The sequence below is a fragment of the Anguilla anguilla genome, chromosome 14, assembly GCF_013347855.1.
Source record: "Anguilla anguilla isolate fAngAng1 chromosome 14, fAngAng1.pri, whole genome shotgun sequence".
Taxonomy (NCBI): Eukaryota; Metazoa; Chordata; class Actinopteri; order Anguilliformes; family Anguillidae; genus Anguilla; species Anguilla anguilla.
Window position 1 is genome coordinate 18,546,418 of NC_049214.1, and position 18,025 is coordinate 18,564,442.

The window sequence follows — 18,025 nt, forward strand, 5'->3', positions numbered from 1 at the left end:
CTCTGTTTCTCACCCTGAGTCCCCAGGCTGATCAGCAGTCAGTGGGGTGCTGAGGCTCTGTCACTGTGATGGAGCTCTGAGTCACAGCGCACTGCTGGTGACAGACAGGCAGCCAGCCAGCCAGCCAGCGACCGCGCGAGACTGGCGTCCGCTCTCGCCCTGCAGGGCACCCCGCGCTCCAGCGGGAATCTCCAAGAGGTGGGGGGAGGGTGGTCGACGGGGCGCCGAGGGATTGGACGCCATCGAGCTCGTAGCTCGCTCCCCCCACCACCAACCGCCGATCCCTCAGGCTGTGCTTGAGTAAATTAGAAATTCAGCCCACTCCCAACGTCCACCGGCTGGGGGGCGGGGGTTGCTATGGAAATGGCATCCTGAGGTGCGACCTGGTTGGTTGTGATGAGAGGGGTTGTTGCAGGAGCCCTTTGCAGCCCCAGCCTCTCTGCTGTCTGACCTCATTAATATTCATGACCTGTTTGACCCCTGGGGTGGGGAGAGGGAAGTAAACGTACCCCAAAGCAGGGTTTTCAGGGTGGTTATAAATTACATCTGACAGAAATGTTCTTGTGATGAACTTGTCATAATGCAAACTGGGCTCCTTCATTTTTAATGGGCCATAAGAGCTTCCAAACTCAGAAGTGACTTAAGCTGACCTACTTCTCAGCAACAGCAGCTTCTCTGGAGGACAGTGGACTGTGCCTGGGTGCTGGTGTGTGTGTGTATATGTGTGTGTGTGTGTGTGTGTGTGTGTGTGTGTGTTAATGTCAACAGGACAGTGTATGTGGGCATAGGTGTAGTTAGGTTCAGGACTGTGGACTTTGGGGGAGTTGGATAACAGTAGTTATCCATTCTTAAACAGTAGTTATCCATTCTTAAACTGTTTTTAAATATTCTTCTGCTGCAGAACTAACCATCCCTCAGGACATAAACTATATGAAGTGGTTGATTTGTTTACAAGTAAATGATAATAAAAGACCTCAAAAAGATAAAATTTCTCATCTGCTGGTTTTTTTTTGTTCTATTCTTCACACAATTATTTTTGCTCTTTATCCTATCAGCTAATTGTGAAGGTTTCATCAGTTTGCAGCGCTAATGCTTTCTGTCTCGGCATAAGAAAATCAGCTGTCCGCTATTATTTGAGACGTCAGGCAAGCTGCATTTTAGCAAAGGGCTACAGTACATCCTGATGCACTGGGCAAACCTGCAGTAGCAGTCCTACCTTTCTTCCTCGGCACTGCGTGTTCCTTGCTTTGGCCCCCTGGAGGCTGCGAGTGAGATGAGGGTGAGGCAGGAGTCAGACCCTGAGAGCTAACGCTGCTCCAGCTCTGTGTGGCGGCCGCGGGGCTCTGCTCTGATCTGTGCCCATGCTCCTCTCTGGAGCGCGAGCTTCCTCCAGGCTCCGTCAGCCCTGTTCACGCGGGCTGGAGAGTGCTGGGGACGAAGAGCGGACCCCCCCCCCCCCCCAATCGCTGTAGTCAGGAACCATTAGACCCGAGCACGTCTCAGCTTCTCTCTGCGGGAGCCTCTGATGGTTTGGGGGGCTGGCTGTGTTTGAGAGCAGATGGAGGTGGATGTGGAGGATTGTGTGTTTTTGGGGTTGGATGGCAGCCCTCCTGTTCATTGCTCCCTCTGATTATTCCACTCCTGACAGTGATTGAGTGGTACAGTTCCACCCAGCGAGGAGACACACACACACACACACACACACATGCACACACATGCAGACACACATATACTGTACACATAACACACACACACACACGCACACACACACGCACACACACACACACTCACGCCTGAACGCTGGATATTTATTATTTAAAGGCCTGATTAGCAGTGAAAATGGCAGGGTGATGTCAGAACTCCCTGCAGGTCGGTAGGCTGGGCGCACGCGATGGGCCAGCCACCGCGCAGCAGGCCGAGAGCTGTGAGATGATCCTATGTGACATCACTCAGAACTGATATGCCAGGCGGGACCGAGGCACAGAGCAGCGGGGGCTTTCTGCTGAGGGCTCTGTCATTGTCTCACAGTAATGCCCGGGGGGGGGGGGAGAGAGACTGTGCCTCTAACTCCCGGAATATGCATGCTGCCCTGCTGCCGCTGGTGGTGGTGAGGCCCTGGCGCGGGGTGAGGGTGAGGGTGGGCGTGGGTGTGGAGTGGGGGAGGTTTGGGGTGGGTGGTGGGGGGGGGCGTGGGTGTGGAGTGGGGGAGGTGGGGGAGGAGCAGAGCTGGTGATGAAGGGCATCTGGGGGTTCAGGCCCAGACTAGATAGGGGGATCTGTGAGGCTTAGACACTAATCCAAGACACTAAACGAGGGGTGTCCTGCAGGTGGAAATAGGTTCCCAAAGGGGAACTACAGAAGTGGAATCCCCCCCGCATAGCCAAAGGGGAGGGGGCTTCTTCAGTTTGAGGCTATTGCTATGGCAACGGCAAGGGAATTAAATAATGCGAGGCAGTGTGGCTTGCATTTTGACACCTTTGGTAATTTCTTCATGGTAATCTGTATGTTTGTCTTTCATAAGAATTATATTGCAGTCACTCTTCTATAGCAGCTATTTCTGCTAATTGCCTTGCAGCAGTTTCATTGTGAGAACCACTAGAGTATATTAAATAAAAGGACAAATTAACTGTGTGACTGATTGATTTAATTGTTTTCTGTATGTATGTAGGGAGGTAGGTGGTCGGGTGAGGCTGGGGAAACTGAGGTCTTCAGAGAGAATCAGGTGCAGTTATGTCATTATTCATCCCTCTTAGTATCCGGTTCATTAATATTCATGGCCAAGCTGTGTGTTGTTGCCATTACCGTTTCCTCTGTGAGCCATGATGTCATGGTCCCTCATGGTCTCTCTCTCTCTCTCTCTCTTTCTTTCTCTCTCTCTCCCTCTGTCTCTCCCTCTCCCTCTCTCTCTCTCTCTCTCTCTCTCTCTCCCCCCCTCTCCCTCTCTCTCTGTCTGTGTAGAATGGAGCTCAAAGAGTGAACCACACAGACTGTTCTGCCCAGCAGTAGTGATTTACTGCTGAGGAGCAGACTTCTGTTTATGAAATGGTTTATGACCGAGTGTGAGTTGCTTGTCGGAGTGTGCGAGGTTTAATTAATGCTTGTGAGAATGTATGTTTAAAATACATAATGGCATCTTAATTTAGTACTGTTGTGTTGGTTTCTTGCCCTGCAGAAAAGAAATACCCACGGGTCCATAAAGATAAATAGATGCGTTAATAGCTAGATTTCTGCCGTTGTAGAGTGTGAACGGTCTGTGGCATGGCCTGGGCTGGTGGAACTCTGAACACTCTCTTGTACATTGAGCTGGTGCCGGGCCAGCTCACACACCAGGAGGCATTACCATGGCAACCTCCCAAGGCTGCAGTCTTGTATAATGGAGGTGTGTGAATGGCTATCTCTCTTTATCTGTCTCTTCCCTCTCTCTCTCTCTCTCTCTCTCTCACACACACACACACACACACACACACACTCTGTATCTGTATCTGTATCTCTCGCTCTTTCTCTCTCTCCCCACCAACGCATCTTTAAGATGGGTGTAGGTTCTCAGTGAGGTTATTTATAGAAGTAAGTGGCACTCTGGTCAGTTTGGCCCTCTCTCTCAGTGCAAGTACACTGGATCACTGCTTACTCTCCACTGACCTCTTTATCATGCTCATTTTGACCCTTACCTTCCGAGTGACAGAGCAGGTTCTGCTCTGAGGCAATGCAGCAGCATGTGTGACTGCACGCAGCATGTATGTGAACACGAAAGATTCAAATTCGGATATGCAGTTATTATTAATATTACAATAAACTGTTTGTAAGGGATGATTCCTGTGCACAGAGCTGCAGAGTATATGAGGTATTCACAAAACTGAATTCATTATCTGACTGCCCTGGGTTTTGTTTCGTTTTCCCCCATGTGTGACAGATTTGGTGTTTTGAGAACTGCCTACGTGCCGGTTTCCACGCTTAACTCTGATCTCCATGACGATAGAGAGATTTATCTGTTCATCTGTCGTGTCATACGTATAAGGGAGGTCTGCAGTCATCTATTCAGTATTTCATGTGAAGGTTATCGGAAAACAAACCAGTATCGCTGTACCCTCTGCTGGCAATTTGTGTGCTTGAATTCCGCCACGGAACTGGGGCTCAGTCTGGGCACGTCGGCCCTGCCCAGGTGTGGGGGAACAGGCATGAACGTCCTCCCGTGTGACCTACTCTGAGGAGCCAGGAGAACGCGATAGCTCCAGTCGCCGTCCGGACGTGGCTCTGTTACACGCGGCTGTCAGGCTACGCGCGCGTCGAACACGATCCGGGCAGCGGCGGCCGCCGCAGTATCATCCCCCACCCCCCCCCGAGGAGCAGAGCGAGGCCCGGACTTAATCAATGTGCCCTTGCAGTGGAGAGGAGCGAGCGGTGCAGAGTGACCCGCGGCCCGGCCATTGATCCCCCTCCTCCCGCCCTGCTTACACGCTCTCTGGGAGCCAGACACCGGCCCGGCGGGGTCTCCGCACTCCTTAACCTCCCGCTCACAACCTGCTCATTTCCCACAAGGCCGTCCTCAGGCTCAGCCTTGGCCTCTGTTTCGAAAAATAGATTTGGCCTCGACCCAAATAAAACCCCACTGATCTTTATCTCAGACTGGCCCTTGTTCTTTTGCGCTGGTGCGCAGACGTATCGGGAACAGTGGTGTGTCGCTTCATATTGGGTTCCATATCAAAGGGTCTTGGTCTCAGATAAGGTCTTAGCCTTTGGCCTTTTGACCCTCGGTGTTGATGTCTCTAATGCTGTGAACTCCATTACTGCTACGTTCAATGAGGGATCTTCTCAAACCGCTGATTAGCTTCGAATCATCTGTTGCTTCTCTATGCCAAGAGCAAGGCCGACCAGGGCAGGACAGATGTCAGATAGTTCTCAGACTAATCGGTAGGATTTGTCTAAAAGCTGTACACAAATGTGGGTCCTTGGTTTATGTTGCTGTATAGGATTAGTGATTAAAAGATGGCTGGTTACAGGCAGGTCCTGAAGATACCTCACATACTGTATATGTGTGTGTTCTAGTATCTTCTGCTTTTCTTATGTCTGTCTTTCCTCTAAATGTCCACTCAGTAGGTGGTGATGCGGTAATAGGTAGTTAGCTTTTCATGGCATTAATGCCAGGTACATTTCAGTGTGAATAACATATTATGCTTATTGTTATAACTTTATCTCTTTTGGTGTTCAATGACTTACAGTATACAGTAAGAATCATGCAATCTGAGCCGTTTTTAATATAAATTAAACTGTGAATGGCTTTAAAACGCAGTGGTATAACATTAAGGAGCCTGTGCGTCTTACTCACGCATGTTTCATTGAATCCCTCAGTTCTCCAAGGAGAAGTACCTGCTGGACTCCCCACCTGAGAAGCTTCGGAAGGAGCTGGAGGAGGAGCTGAAGCTGAGCAGCAGTGACATACGCAGTCATGGCTGGTACCATGGCCACATCCCCAGAGAGGTCAGTTTCTGCTGTGTCCAATCACATAAATGTGTACACACACACTCACACACACAGAAACTGTGTGTGGAATCTTCAAGTCAACTGACAAATTTTTTGCCTGGTGATTATCTATCCTGCCAAACAACTACTGATTTTTTCACTTTTGTATGGGCTGCTGGGTGGCTCACTCGGTAAATGCACTGCCTGCGGAAAGTGAGCGAGCACCGTGGTCTCAGATCGAATCTGGCCTGTGCCTGTGCCAGTGCCGACTGTGGCCGGCAGCCCCCAAAGGATGTATGGGTGGGATTCAGTCACCGTGAATGGCAGTGTTCATTGCTGGGGTCTCTTGGCTTGCTGGCCAGACTGTCTTCACACCTGACTCCCAGGTAAAGGGAGGGTGGAAAACCAGCACATCACCAAAGATATCTGTGGCACATTATTAGATCTGAACTAAACAGGAATATATATCACTCTCTTAGGGCTATACAATTTCTATAAGATGTTGCATAATTAAAACAAATACTTTGTTTTTCAAAGGGCAATTGGAAAGGTACACATATCAATTTAAATCCTGTGAAATTTTAAGATTCGGTATCTTAACATATTACTATGTATCTCGTAGAGTTTCCAGTTTTTAAATAGTATATTTAGCATATTTAACATATTTAGACATTCAGACATTCATTTTCCATACCCATCATTCTTTCTGGTTAGGCGAGCAATCTGGGGAGATTACAAGGAGAATCAGCTAGCTAGCTGACAGAGGAAACCCAGGACAGGAAAATTACCTGCTTTATCTCTCCATATTATTACTGGATGAGCAGCTGATGTCACAGACATCATACAAGATAGTCACTTGCAGTGTAAAATGGCACTGCTATCACAAAATGTTCCTCCTTGCCATTACAAAATCTCACATGCTGTTATTACCCTGAAGCAGTGACTATAATAAAATGCATTCCCCTCTCTCTCTCTTCAGGAGGTAACTCCTGCAGTCTATGAAGCTTTCATTTGTCTAAATACTAAGTATGGTAGTGCCATAAATGGTTTTTTAATATGTATTTTTAGTCGTATTTTTGCTTTTCAGTACTAGCAGGAAAACTATGTTTGAGCTCCAAGGATCACCTTTCAACAATTCTGTAATGCCCCTGAAAAAGAAATATTGCTTCTTCAGTTTCTGTCAAAGTACAAACAAGTGGGATAATGAAGCCAGGGTTCCATTAATAAAATCAATAACAATGCAGAAGAAGTAGTCAATATTAATATGCATTAAGCAGATAGGCATATTATTATGTAAATGTTATTCTTTGTTCTGTTTTATTATTGCATGCATAATGTTATTATGTTATTTTTCGGAAGATGCTTGACGAAGTCAGCTCTGACCCTCTTGCCCTTGTGTTAGTTCAGCCTTTTTGTCAGGATCAGCAGTACTGTTTTGAAACATTTTTCGCTTTTTACACAATGTGACTGCTCCAGTTTTTTTTAACGTTTCTTTTTTTTTTTTACTTTTTACCCCTTTGAGCCTAAAACATGTGAGTATGTGAGCATTGACTGTACATTATTTAATATGAAAAGAAACAAAAGTTTTACTGTAGGGTCCCTTTAATGATGCCCCCCCTTTTTTAGAATCTGCTTATGTTCCTTGCTTTTGTTTTTATTACACATATTTAAACTCATTAATCATTAGGCCCTGATTGTGATACTATTGGAAACACGGCTTTGTCATTTATACAGATATTTATCAATGATTAATAAGACCAATTATTCAGACTTGACTAACAAACACCAATGTAGGTTGTGTGATGCATAGGTTAGGCTACAGATTATGCATATGTAGGCTAGCTAACTACATAGATTGGTCATAGCCATGCTCAGGAGCTCAGGTGCTTCTTTGAGTAATAACTGCCTAGCTACAGGAAACCTAACCGTAAGCATTTTTTAAGTGTGAGCATGCATTTGAGTTACTGTAATGGTGAAGCGTTCTTCCCTCACTTCTTATAAATCTTGGTCTGCTGTGGTGTGAGGTACTTTCACAACTGTAACAGCGAGAGTGCACAGGCAACCTGCGTGAAGGCAGGAAATCAAGTCAACAAACGATCTTACTTGAAATTCACCAGCTTAACCACGTAACTTACATTTCACAGAGAAACATTGAATGTTTGATTGTTTTACCACTTCTCTAGATGGACTCCAGAGTAGTTATTTCCTGTGTATAATTCCCCGTCACAGGTCTGTGCCTGGGCACACTTGCTATTCCTCCACCCCAGCATCAGGCCGAGAGACGGCCTGGGTCTCGTCCCGAGGCTCTGTTGGCTTCATCCCCCCCCCCCCCGTGAGGCTTCAGCTTCACATTAGTATAATGAATTCATGCTCCTTGCACAGAGGAGAGGGAACCCCTGGTCCTCCTCATTAAGACCCTGTTCTGTTCCCCTGGCTGTGGGAAACTAGGCAGGCTCTTCTGATTTGCAGTAACAGCTCCTCCCACTGGTGAATAGAGGAACTTCAGACCAATACTTCATACTTCTAGACACATATTTTTGTGCTGTGCTAAGGGTTTAAACATGGCTTTGGATTTTATACTCTGGTTGTGTTCAGACTTAGTATTGCTCACAAATATTTGGAAACTGGTTCTTTACCCTTGCTCTGATTCTGGTTCTTTAATCTGCAGGTGGTTTCTGAAATGGCTTTAATTCACTGCTGATCATTGTTAGCTGAAGGTTCAAAAGGCATTTAGAATCCACTAATGTTTCATTAGTTCCACTAATGCTCAGTAAGTGTTCTAGCCTTGCTGACTAGGTGAATTTACTGCAAGCTGACATTATGCCACGCTTCTAGTACGCTTTCAAACTAGCTAATGGTAGCAGCGGACAACGACCATTTCCTGTCCCCCTGTGGCCACCTGCTGCGGTGAGCTCAACCCACAAATGAGTCCCAGCATCGAAATTTCTGATGTTTTTCTCCCATCATGCGCAGCCCCAAATGCATTTAGGAAATAGCCCCAGTGTGTGGGCTAAGCAGTACACCGAGCTGAACTGGTTAGCTGCCGAGTCAGAATAGCTTTTTTATGTGGTTCTTTGTTTCCCCAGAGGAAACAATGGCTTCTGGTTTTCAGCTCCTTCTCTGAAGGTGTTTATTGTATCGTAGTATACCTATGTGAATGCAGTGCTAAAAATGAAAAGCTATATTAAAATGAATAATGGATGGAATTAGGATGGAATTGAATTTAATCCAGCATAATCCAGCTGGCATCATTCAGTAAAAATTTCCCCCTCATAACAACCTTCTCAAAATCTCAGCAACACTGTACTGTACTCGTTATAAGATAGTTCAGTAGATACGCTGTACATGTAAAAACATAAAATTGATTAGCCATAGCGCTTTATCTTGTAATGGTCATCTGCAAGACTCCTGGTTGATTTTAAATGGTGATTTGATCTTCTGAAAGAGTACAATGAAATAGTTTTATTTCAGGTTGTTTCTGGGTCAGCTGTGTCACTGTAAGCCTTTTCCTAGTGCACTGTTCTGTTAGTTCATCTTTGTCTTTTTTGATTTTTGCATTTGCCGTTTTTTCTCTAACTAAACTGCTTTGGGATGCACGGCCATATTCTGTTAAACATGCTAAAGCTCAGAGCAAACTGATCTAATTATAGCTCCACAAGCTTAAATACCAGCTTCTGTGTTGTCACTGGTTTAAAATAAGATTTGGTTTAGTTTACCTTGGCCTCAGTCCACAGTTCCCTTTTTATAACTGCTACCACCTCACAAAATGCCTCAAGTACACTTATCTATACTTATATATGTGAATTTATCTATTAGTTAATACATAGATTCACATACAGATTCTTTGAAATGTATGTAGACACCCGATCTCAGTTGTGTGGTCTTTTTCCACACAGCTATGCAGCAACAGTGAATACATTAATAACTGAGTTGGTACTGTACTTGCTGACTGATGCAGTTATTCAGAGTCAGTTGTGTAAGTGTGTAACTCATTTTAAAAACATTTTGTTGTGCTGGGAGATGAGCAAATGGTACAGAGGGGATTGAATTCTGGATTTGCACTGTAAACCCCTTTACCGGGCTCTTTACAATGGAAAACGCTTCTCCAGTGGTATCTTAAGGAAGCAGTAGTTCTGTGCAGTTATCAGCAGTCACTCAGGCAGAGAGCAGATGTTGGTTGGAGCAGGTGACTGAATGTCGCTCTCTGTGAGTTTTGCGGAACTTGTGAGGCGCGCGGCCTGACCGCCTGACCCTGTCGCTGGTTCGCAGGTGTCGGAGACGCTGGTGCTGCGGAACGGGGACTTCCTGATCCGCGACTCGCTCACCAGCGCGGGCGACTACGTGCTGACCAGCCGCTGGACCCACGAGGTGCTGCACTTCAAGATCAGCAAGGTCCTGGTGAAGTCCACCGAGTCGCGGGTCCAGTACGTGCTGGAGCGCGAGAGCTTCGACTCGGTCCCCGCCCTCGTCCGCTTCTACGTGAGCAACCGGCGGCCGGTCTCGCAGCAGAGCGGCGCTCAGATCTACTGCCCCATCAACCGCACGCTCCCCCTGCGCTACCTGGAGGCCACCTTCGCCCTGGCCAACGGCAGGCACGGCCTCGTCCACTCGCCGACCTGTCACAGGGGAGCTTACATCAAGAGGCGGAGCGTCACCATGACGGACGGGCTGACCGCGGAGAAGATGATGCCTCACAGGTGAGCCGCACGGCCAGATGAGCTCCCGGCCCTCGGCTGCGGCTGCGAGGCGCAAGCTGATGTCATTACAGAGGGCTCAGGCTGGGCCCAGCAGAGTCCCCAAAGCCCACAGCAATACATTCTGTTGTGAGGCGCTGCTGCATTAGTGCATTGCTTAACAAAAAAAATCATTCTTGCCTTCCCTGGCTGAGTTTTCTGGTGTGAAGGGTGTGTTTCAGGTGTGAATGAGTGCATTTCTGATTCTGATTTAATTTGCCATACGGAGTGCCAAAAATAAATGCACTCCTTGCATTCTTATCATCAGTCTTTTTAACACTATGAAAGTGCTGAGCCCACAGCCAATTTGAAGGGAGGTATTTCCCATGTTAATGCAAGCTGAACATGCTGCACTCCACAGTACTGCCGTTTCCAAAATGGAGCCGGGATCACGCACTGCTGATTTAGCAAGGGCCTCGTGTGAAGGTTCTCTGAGTTCCAGGATGGGCCTGAGAGCACAGGGAATGGGAGTGTGTGAGGGCGTTATAGGTGCTTCTTGTTCACATAGGGAGTCTTGTGTGCTCAGTGACGTGGAGGTGAGCGGAGCAGCAGAGTCACTGCCGTGGACAGGTCTGGAGGTGGCCCTGGGGCACAGGTGCTGTGAGCCTGCTTGGGTCTGGCACATCAGTGTTGTGAAAAGCACGGGTCCCTCACCTACAGGCCTTCTGCTGATTCACTGAGACGTGATAGTCCAGCATGGATCACTGTGTCACTGTTCCCCTGACTGTACACTGCTCTCTACCCAAAGCATGCCTGTGTGCACACCTCAAGCCCCCCCTCCCCTCCCCGCAAAATTCCCCTTATAGTCACCTGGAAGTAAATTGCACTTTTGGTAGGGTTGAGTGGTTTGTAATAGCTGAAATACAATTATTCAATAGGGCAGTCACAATTGTTTTTTTTTATAATAATAAAAATTTAAAAAAATTTGTTGTTAGAATTGATTCATTCAAGGGTATTAGAGTAGTATGAGTGTAAAATAGCAGTGAAGAATGCAGAGTATATTGTGTTCTTGTTGACTGATGTATGTGTGGTGTGTTCACAGCCCTTCCACTGTTCACCACAAGGAGGCGATGAGGAACTGTGCCCTCAGCATGGATCAGATTCAGGAGTTCCGCTGCCCCCTGTCTCCAGTAGGAGAGACTCCTCTCTCTCCAGCATATAGCTCCAGTGAGTCACTTATCTACACGCTTCACACAAACATGCAGTTCGGCATTACCTAAATATATTTACCACAACTGAAACCCTCTCGACTGTCTTTCATCCCTTCCTTCAGACAGAATTATGCATGTTGTGATTGAGTAGACAAGCACCTATTTTAAGTTGACTTGTACAAGTTAAATAAATATTTTTATATGAAAGATGCTGGATCTAACAAGTTATCATTATGTGTTTGTGTACCTGTCTGTGCCTGCGTGTGCGTGTGTGTGTGTGTATGCGTGCGGGTGTTTGTGTGTGTGTGTGTGTATGTGTGTGTGTATGCGTGCGTGCGTGCGTGCGTGCGTGCGTGCGTGTGTATGTGTGCATGTGCGTGTATGCGTGTATGCGTGTGTGTGTGTGTGTGTGTGTGTGTGTGTGTGTATGTGTGTGTGTTTGTGTGTTCAGTCACCCGGCATCGCAGCCCTTCAGGGGGGCGGGTGTTGAGTGTGATCCCCTCCTCTCCAGTCCTCCGACGCTCCAGCGAGCCGCAGCTCAGTCCCTCGTCCAATAACAACGTGCCCTTCTCCGAACTGAACCCCAGCGCCCGCTCCACCCCAGCGCATGGCTACCCTGAGGGGGCCGGGGGCAGCTACTGCGAGCTGGGCCCCAACCCCGCCCCGGCCCCGGCCACGCCCGCCAAGAGCTACGTGGAGCGCCTCCGCGCGGAGGAGGGGCGGGGCGCGCCCCCGGGCAGGGAGGACGGCGGGGAGGTTTTCGTGACCCCCCTGGTGGAGACCGCCTCCTCCTTCAGGCCCGGGACGTACCAGTCTCCGCTGATGCCCGCGGAGAACAAGCCCCTGGAGATGAGCATCCTGAAGAGGGTGAAGGAGCTGCTGGCTGAAGTGGACGCTAAGACCGCCGCCAAGCACATGACCAAGGCTGACTGCACGGTAAGGCCCTGAGCTGGAAGCAGCCCCCCGGGAGCTCCGCATCACATTACCAGCGCAGACGCACGTGCTCAGACACACACACACACACACACACACACACACTCGTGCACCTCCTGTAATCCTTGCCAAAGACAATCTGCTCTAACAAGATTGTCGAATCTGTTCTGTGGCGAAAACAGTTTCGCTGATTCAATACCGATCGACCCTCGCCCGGACATCCGAGGCCTATTAGCTTACAGTGGCTGACATTAACAAGGCTGTGTTGCGTATTGTTGGAGCGTGAACCGTGTTGGGCTGGAGCGGCAGCCCATCGCAGAACCTCCTGGAAACGCACCTCTACTGACCCAGATATTTAAGCTACAGCGGCTGCGCTGCAGGTACGAGGGGATTTCACAGAGCCGCTGCAAAGCGTAGCGCCGATCGCTCCAAATGAGGCCTCTGTGCGTTTCTGCTTTTATTGATGGGGAATTGTGGGGCCACCCCTGACCTCCGCCGGGTCGCAGAGGAGCGGCGCTCTGATGGATGCCGCCACGTGACGGTGGCGGTAACTCTCGGGTGTCAGAGCGGCAGCTGCATCGCACAGCTCCACTCAATTACCTCCCGAAGCGGAGGCGGCCGGCGCGGGCGGCTGCAGCTAATGCCGCAGATGACACGCCGTACACGCCAGTATTTATTGCCATAATTATTTGACAGAGCGCAAATTAAAAGCCAATTAACCGGTCTTCGCGGTGACCGCCGGAGAAAAACGGCTCAACCTGTCCTCCCCGTGTGGTCCGCAGGTTGCTAGGATACTGGGTGTTACCAAGGAGATGCAGAGGATGATGGGAGTTGGCTCTGGGCTGGAGCTGCTGACTCTGCCGCACGGACACCAGCTCCGTCTGGACCTGCTGGAAAGGTGAGCGGTGGGGGATGCAGCATTAATCCAGCACAGCACTCTCTCCCTGCAGCTCACTGCTTTCCTCTCCGATGAAGGGAATCATATGCACTGTATTACTCATGTCTAAGAATACGTACTTTTGCTGTAATGTTGATGATTAGTGTCAGGTTACACCCGCCATGATGTCACCTGCCCCAAGTCAGCCAGTGTCAGAAAGTCCCTTGTGATGTCACCTGGGCCCAGCCGTAACACTCCGCCCCCTTGGCTCCGCCTCCAGGTTTTACACCATGTCCATCATGATGGCCGTGGACCTGCTGGGCTGTACAGGCAGCACAGAGGAGAGGGCCGCCCTGCTGCACAAGACCATCCAGCTGGCGGCCGAACTCAAGAGCAACCTCGGCAACATGTTTGGATTCGCCGCCGTCATGAGGGCTCTGGAGCTGCCGCAGGTAGGCCCCGCCTCCTGAGGGAATGCTGGGAGAATGGAGAGGGTGCAGGGGTGGTGGTCATAGTAACGTACAGAGCCGGTAATAAGCGGCTGGTGTGCTTCTGCTCTCTCGCAGATCTCTCGGCTGGAGCAGACCTGGATGACGCTGCGTCAGAGACACACGGAGGGTGCCATCTTGTACGAGAAGAAGCTGAAGCCCTTCATGAAGACCATGAACGACGGACAAGGTGGCGCATTGTCTTTTGTCCTGCGATGAGTCACATTTGAGGAAGACTCACTGCATTCAGGCTGTTCTGTGTACAAAATGGAAGCTCTCATCCGTCTCCCCGTCTATGTTTCTCGATCTCTTTCTCTGTCGCAGAGAGCTGTGTGCTGTCAAACACTTCCTTCCCACATGTGGTGCCACTGCTGTCGCTGCTGGAGAGGGGTGTGGCCATTGGCGAGGGGGTGGAGCCATGGGAGAGTATGGAGTCGGGGGTTGACGTGGTGATGAGTCACCTGGAGGCAGCACGTACCATTGCACACCACGGGGGGATCTACCGCACCAATGCAGAGACCAAGCTACAGGGTAAGGGGGTGGGGGGTTATGATAATAACTAACTTAATTTATAATGCACCTTTCATCTATGGCTGCAAAACAAAGTGCTTTACAGAAACAAAGTAATATAATATAAACAGAAATATACAATTAAAACAGTATATCATATATCATACATGATACAATATTATAATCCCCCCCAAAAAAGTAAAATACAGTAAATCAATAAAACAGCATAAGCACAAAAATATAGCTAAAAAGAAATAAAACAAAAATATAAACAAAACAAAGCTCAATGAAAGACCTTAAAAAAGTATGTTTTCAGTTGTGATTTAAAGACCGAGACTGGTTATTGCTGACATCATTATTTTAAAGCAGAAAACCATTGAAGAATACTTCCAGAACAATTAAATTTAACATTGTTATATTTTAAAAACTAATTCAGAATAATTACATAATTTGAAATAAAAATTATCTAAATCAACTTAAGGCAATAAACATTGTGTGAAATAGAGGATAAATGAATGGCTGGATCGATGTAAAGCCACTGTTGAGAAAGGAAGCTAATGTACGCACTGCAGTGTAATGTCAGTGCTGTTAAAATGTAAGAGTGCTGGGCAGCCATGTTTCCACACTCAGCGCGGTCCTGTGTCCCTGCAGACTTCCAGGAGAGGGAGGAGGTGCTGGAGCTCTTCCACACCGAGTTCCAGATGCGTCTGCTGTGGGGCAGCCGGGGAGCAGAGGGGAGCCAGGCCGAGCGCTACGAGAAGTTCGACAAGGTTCTGACGGCCCTGTCCAACAAGCTGGAGCCCCCCATCCGGCAGAGCGAACTATAGCGCCCGCCCCCGCCCTGCGCGGGTGGGACGAGCGAGAGAGAACGGGGCGGCGGCGCTCAGATGACGCACGCAGCGCTGAGAAAGGAGAGAGCAGCTTTGGACTGGTAATAGGCACTAGGGGCGGGGCTGAACAGACCCTCTCGCCTAGCGGCCACCCTGCCAGGAGGAGACGGGAGAGGAGGTGCCGCGTGACTCCAGAGGAACCTGAACGGAGGAGGTCCGTTACCTGCCCTGCAGAAAGAGCCCGGGAGGAGTGTAAATATGTCTGCCATCGAGCGTCTTTCAGATCCATCCACCGGTCACTCCCTGTCGTCGTGGTGACAGGATCACCGTCACGCTCTCGGCCTGCGGCCCCTGATTAGCCACGCCCTCCCTGTTTCCTCCACTTACCTGCGCACTCCTGCGGTGTCGCTGCCCCCCCCCCCCCCAGTTTCACCTGCTGCTATGTCAAGCACTTCTGAAACAATCAATAGAACTCACGGCTGCGGAATCATCATCTCAGCTTGAACGGAGAGACGGCGCTGCTCTGTCCCAGGAGCGCACGGTCACGGGCACGTTCACAGGCCACGTTCACCGTGCTGCTTCGCCCACGACAGTGCCAGGGAAGGTCAGCCCGCGGTCCGAGCCGCGCCGCGCCGTGCCGTGCCGCGCCCTGCCGCTTAACCACATCTCTCACACACAGACTGGAAAATGTTTGAATGTATGTTGCCAAACCAATGCCACAGGACGGTGTGTGCTTCCTGCACATGCTCCGTCATCGTCCTCACTCTCTCGGCTCCAGAGCGTGGCGATTGTCTTGTCCCCTCGAGCCTTACGGGGACCCCGCTTCACAGACGCTCCGCATTCGCTCGCCCCCTCGTCCTCAGGTCTCCCGGCTTGTTTCCCGCAGTATTCCACTTCTCACACATTTCTATCCAAACGAACAAGCCTCAGCCCAAATCTGTTCTTTTCAGCCCGGCCCTGTCCCAGTTTCCCACTGTATAAACAGCATGGAAGAACAGGGAATTGCACAACTGAATGTTGCTGGTGTCGTGATTCCTCAGATCACCCTCCCGCCAACACGTTTCCTCAAGACTGCAAGAGAAGCTACTGCTAGCATGATAATGAGCACTCTAGCTTGCGTGTAAATGACTGTACAGTTTAAAGTATTTAATTTGTTCCGTTGCAATCCCATTTGCAAGCACATTTGTTTTTTGGACGTCGTCCAATCCTCACTAAATTCCAACCCCAAGAGCTGTTGTTTTTTTGTGTGAGATTTTGCTGTTGCCGTGGTGTCCAGGTTAATATGATTCTTGCTGAAATTGTGTAAGTGTTTTTCTTTTTTTCCCCCAGGCTGAATTGAGATGAGTTGAATTGATCTGTGAATGAGTTTTTTTGTGTGTAGTTTGTTTCTGGGACTGGTCATGCAGTTAGTTAGCCTACAGAATGACAGGGCATGCATTTCACACTGCACATTTGCTTTCCCAGACAGCGGTGGTCACTGACACAGTGATTGGTGCATAATACAGACCGTTCACTTGTGGCGAAAATGCCGGTGGTAAATGGTTTGTTAAAACATCAGTGGTTTATTCCTGCGGTGAAGCGGGGGAGCATTTTTAGAATGGTGGGTACAATGTCTGGCTACAGTGTCACTCACTCTTCACCACTCAAAACAATATTCTCCTCTCAAAGGTTTTGTCTCTGTTTCCCTGATCTTAATGTGAATGTGCATATTGAAACATGACTGTTTTAGCAGTTGATATTTTAAGGATTTTTAAAACAAAGATATTAACACATACCGTATATGCTTTATCACCAAACATCCATTTTATACACCATTGCTAAGATCCATTCCAGCTGCATGGGTATCCAGTCCTACAGGTTTGCACAGGTGAGCCTGTACCCACAATGCCCCTGTTTGTGGAACTCAGGAGTTCAGCTGAGACAAAGACTGCATTTTCTTGCTACGAATGCAACAGGACCAACAGTTTTTTACCAACAGTTCTTGTCACCTTTTATCCACAATTTCAAGAAATGATTTCAGCCAAATTGTCTTTAGCAGTCCCTATTTCCTGATTTACTTCTGGAATTGAAAAGCCATGTTCACAAATGTGGAGCTTTTTATAAAAAGATCAGTCCAAAATTTCAGGAATTCAGTTTATTATTTCTGTTGAGTAATTTGTTTGAAAAAAACAAATATGTGACATGGATCTTCTTCGCTTTAATTTTAGCTGTGTTGGGGTGCCTCTCGTTTTTACTGTTGGTTGTTAGTCTGGACGGGTTGTGGCCTGGCTGCAGTTGTAGCAATAGAACATGAGAACAGCACAGGCTTCTGTATCGCCAGCCTCTGCAAGCAGCTCTGTCTCTCCCTGATGGATTTCATTATGTAACTGGGCATTATGGGAGAACTCCTCCATCACTGTCTGACTGTCTCAGCTGGATGTCCAACACACCCTCACGTGTCTGACGTTTGCTCACAGCCCTTTTAGTGTGTGTCCATGCAGCGACAGAGACCGACAAGACCGGTCTCTGGGAGTGTTTTGAAGCAAAAATTGCTGGTCTAGAAGAGGATAATATTCTTAGCTTCACTTTTTGTTGTACAGAATTCTGAGTGCTTATTTCCTGTTGTATATAGTCATTACTGAATAATTTCGTACTTGTAAACAAAAAAATGACAAAACCAATACATGATCACATGAGTTTCTTATGTACATATGTCATATTTTTTTCAATTGTTTTTCCAAGAAATAAAATATAGTAAGCTTGTGTCCATGAGTGGATGCCTTATTCCAGTGTGTGATTTATTTATTTATTTTTTTGTTGGTTTCATGAGACTGAGATCTTGTTGATTTTTTTGCCCATATAATATTTTGTTTTTCATGTCCATACATTTAAATGACATTAACTTAATTCCCTTCCTATCATTTTCAATTTGGTTGTGGAATTATGACATAGAAAATCAGATTAGATTGTGTAATATTCAAAGCCAGTTGAGTTGTGCCAGGTGCAAACGTCTTGCCTTTGGAAAGTGTATACGTCCAGTTATAAAACTGCCTTGCATAAATCTGTT

General features: G+C 48.1%; 1 protein-coding gene across 6 annotated transcripts in view; it reads left to right on the forward strand.

The window, feature by feature from the left end:
- The window catches only part of sh2d3ca (SH2 domain containing 3Ca), a 39,620-nt gene extending 21,878 nt beyond the window's left edge, over positions 1-17,742 (forward strand). For 4 of the 6 annotated variants that reach the window (XM_035391023.1, XM_035391027.1, XM_035391026.1 and 1 more), the window contains 9 exons: positions 5,347-5,475; positions 9,727-10,154; positions 11,233-11,357; positions 11,793-12,277; positions 13,057-13,172; positions 13,432-13,603; positions 13,718-13,829; positions 13,964-14,170; positions 14,801-17,742. In XM_035391023.1, coding sequence (XP_035246914.1) covers positions 5,347-5,475; positions 9,727-10,154; positions 11,233-11,357; positions 11,793-12,277; positions 13,057-13,172; positions 13,432-13,603; positions 13,718-13,829; positions 13,964-14,170; positions 14,801-14,976 — 1,950 coding nt within the window. In that variant the 3' untranslated portion in view covers positions 14,977-17,742. Of the gene's footprint in view, positions 1-2,668; positions 2,723-5,346; positions 5,476-9,726; positions 10,155-11,232; positions 11,358-11,792; positions 12,278-13,056; positions 13,173-13,431; positions 13,604-13,717; positions 13,830-13,963; positions 14,171-14,800 lie in introns of all 6 variants that reach the window. The other 2 variants (XM_035391022.1, XM_035391024.1) reach the window with 1 other exon arrangement.
- The last annotated feature ends 283 nt before the right edge of the window (positions 17,743-18,025 follow it).